The sequence below is a fragment of the Aphanomyces invadans genome, assembly GCF_000520115.1.
Source record: "Aphanomyces invadans strain NJM9701 unplaced genomic scaffold supercont1.1, whole genome shotgun sequence".
In the NCBI taxonomy this organism is placed as follows: domain Eukaryota; phylum Oomycota; class Saprolegniomycetes; order Saprolegniales; family Verrucalvaceae; genus Aphanomyces; species Aphanomyces invadans.
Window position 1 is genome coordinate 2,559,131 of NW_008580146.1, and position 2,313 is coordinate 2,561,443.

General features: G+C 55.1%; 2 protein-coding genes across 2 annotated transcripts in view; both read right to left on the bottom strand.

The window, feature by feature from the left end:
- H310_00779 (hypothetical protein) overlaps positions 1–1,677 on the bottom strand; it is a 4,365-nt gene extending 2,688 nt beyond the window's left edge. The window contains exon 1 of the mRNA XM_008863676.1: positions 53–1,677. Coding sequence (XP_008861898.1) covers positions 53–1,595 — 1,543 coding nt within the window. The 5' untranslated portion in view covers positions 1,596–1,677. The remainder of the gene's footprint in view (positions 1–52) is intronic.
- A 270-nt stretch (positions 1,678–1,947) lies between these two features.
- H310_00780 (hypothetical protein) overlaps positions 1,948–2,313 on the bottom strand; it is a gene marked incomplete at both ends in the record, with an annotated part of 13,397 nt that continues 13,031 nt past the window's right edge. The window contains one exon of the mRNA XM_008863677.1: positions 1,948–1,977. Within this exon, the coding sequence (XP_008861899.1) occupies positions 1,948–1,977 (30 nt within the window). The remainder of the gene's footprint in view (positions 1,978–2,313) is intronic.

Sequence of the window (2,313 nt, forward strand, 5' to 3'; positions counted from 1 at the left end):
ATCTCGGTCCGGTCGCCGGCCGCAAACAGCGCCAGGTCCTTCGTCAGCGCACACGCTTCCAACACGTTGGCGTACTTGACGCGGTCGTACGGCTTTCCAAACAAAATGTTTTCCCGAATCGTCATGTTTTGGATCCACGCTTGCTGCGAAAAGTACGCGACGCGGCCGCCCACAAAGATGGACCCTTTGAATTTGTCTAGCTCGCCGAGCAGCGCCGCACACAGCGACGACTTGCCTTCGCCGACCGCGCCATGGACGACAACGAGCTGGCCTCGCTTCACGGTCAAGTTGACGTCCGTGAAGAGCGGCTTGGCAGCATCCCAGCCCAGATTGGCGTTTTCGACGACAATGTCGAGGTTGTCTTCGGCATAGCGCTCTACATTTGCCGCCGGTGCGGTCGCGGGCGTCCATACCACCGTCGGGTTCTTCTCGTCCAAGTCGAGGAATTCCATCATGCGCTTGACAGCGACAAGGGCTTGCATGAGGTTGGTCACGATGTACGGGAGGTTGCTCATGGGGAACTTGAGCAGGTTGAACAGCGTCAGCGCCGTAAAGACTTTGGTCGCCGTCAGCATTTCGTGCATCGCAAGCGCGTACGTGACAAAGGCGCCAACCGTGACAACTACCGGCCCGAGATACGTTGTCGTGGTGCTCACGCCAGCAAACACAAACACCTTCCACAACGACTCGAGCTCGGCGTTGCGCTCATGGGCAATCTTGTCGCCAAACTTCTCTTCCCATGCGTTTAGCTTGAGGATTTGCATCGCTCCAAACACTTCGTGGATCGACTTCATTCGAATGTCCTTGTTCGCCATGAGCTCCTCGAACGCCGCATGCTGGTACTTGCCAAGAAGCTGGTTCCCAAACAGCGTGACGAGTACAACGGCCATCCCCACAAACGTCGCCCACCCGATGACAGCGTACAACATGTAGATGGTGGCGACGATTTGGATGGGCACGAGCCATAGCTGGTTCGCAAACAAGGCAAAGTTCATGATCCACGTGATGTCGTTCGAGAAGAGGTTGGCGATTTCGCCGGCAGTCTTGTCCCGACGGCTCGTCGTGCTCAACGCGAGCGACTTTTGGAAGAGGAGGTACTGGAGCGCCGACGTGATTTGGACGGCCACGAGCTGGTTTTGCAAGTTGGCGTGCGACGACACAAGCGCCTGGAACACATTGACCAGACAGAGAGACGCGATCAACTTCAAGATGGACGGCAAGTCAAACTCGTGCGACTCAATCGCGGACAAGATCTCTTTGAGCACGACCGGGCCGTACAATGTGCAGCACACCGTCGACACTTGCATGGCGCCGACGACGGCAAAGCGCCACCCGTGTGTGGCCGCGATGGACCACATGAGCGACCTCGACGTGCGGAACTTGGGCTCGAACTGTTTGTTCACGTGGCTGCATTGGTTCTCTTCTTGCAGCGACCAAATGTCGGACGGGTCCAACTGCCGTTCGTTGCCGAGTCGCAGCAACGGTGTCGCCCACGTGTAAAAGAGCTTCGAGAACACGTTCGCCGTGTCGGCGGGGTGTCGATGGTGCTGTATCGACGCCTTGTCCGAGACTGCCAGCGACTGATACTTGGCCATCCCAAACTGTCGATGTCCGCGCTAAAGAAGAAATGCTCGGCCGCCGGCTCGCGGCGCACAATTGTTCCAAGATGCACCTAGGTGCAGGATCGGAGTCTTCAGCGATATATCGTCATTGAAATATATTTTATACTTGAAAAATGTATGCTGATACGTAACTGTGGTTCACATTGAAGTAACGGCATGCGAGGTATTCCGTCGCGGTAGATTCGATCGACGATTGGCTGAAATCAATGCACATTCCGAGGTGGGCTCGGAACAACGGTGTTCATGACGCCTCTCTACAGCGTGATCACAACATCTTGTGCCTGTGAGAACCACCTGAGCCCTACGAACTTGATACGGACTCGATCTAGATGCCGTCCGCATCGACGTTTTCGTGCTACATGTGAAAAAAGGATGTCCCCTCGGTGATTGTGTTCGTCCTGGGAGAATTCCAACAGGAATCCAATCACCAACGGTTTTGACCAATCAGAGGAGGCACACACTAAGCCAGCAACGGATGGATTGGACAGCGCAACTTTGGTGTGTCCGGTAGGACGCAGCACGCCTCGCGCACTTGGCCCCATACCCACATACACGATACCGACAACCTCCTGAAGTTTTTTGCCATCGCTGTCATTTGGCTCAAAACTCGACACTGGGCATACGAGTAGTATGCCCAGTGTCGTGTTTTGATTGGCTGAAAATCGATTGGAATCCAATGGAATTCGAATGT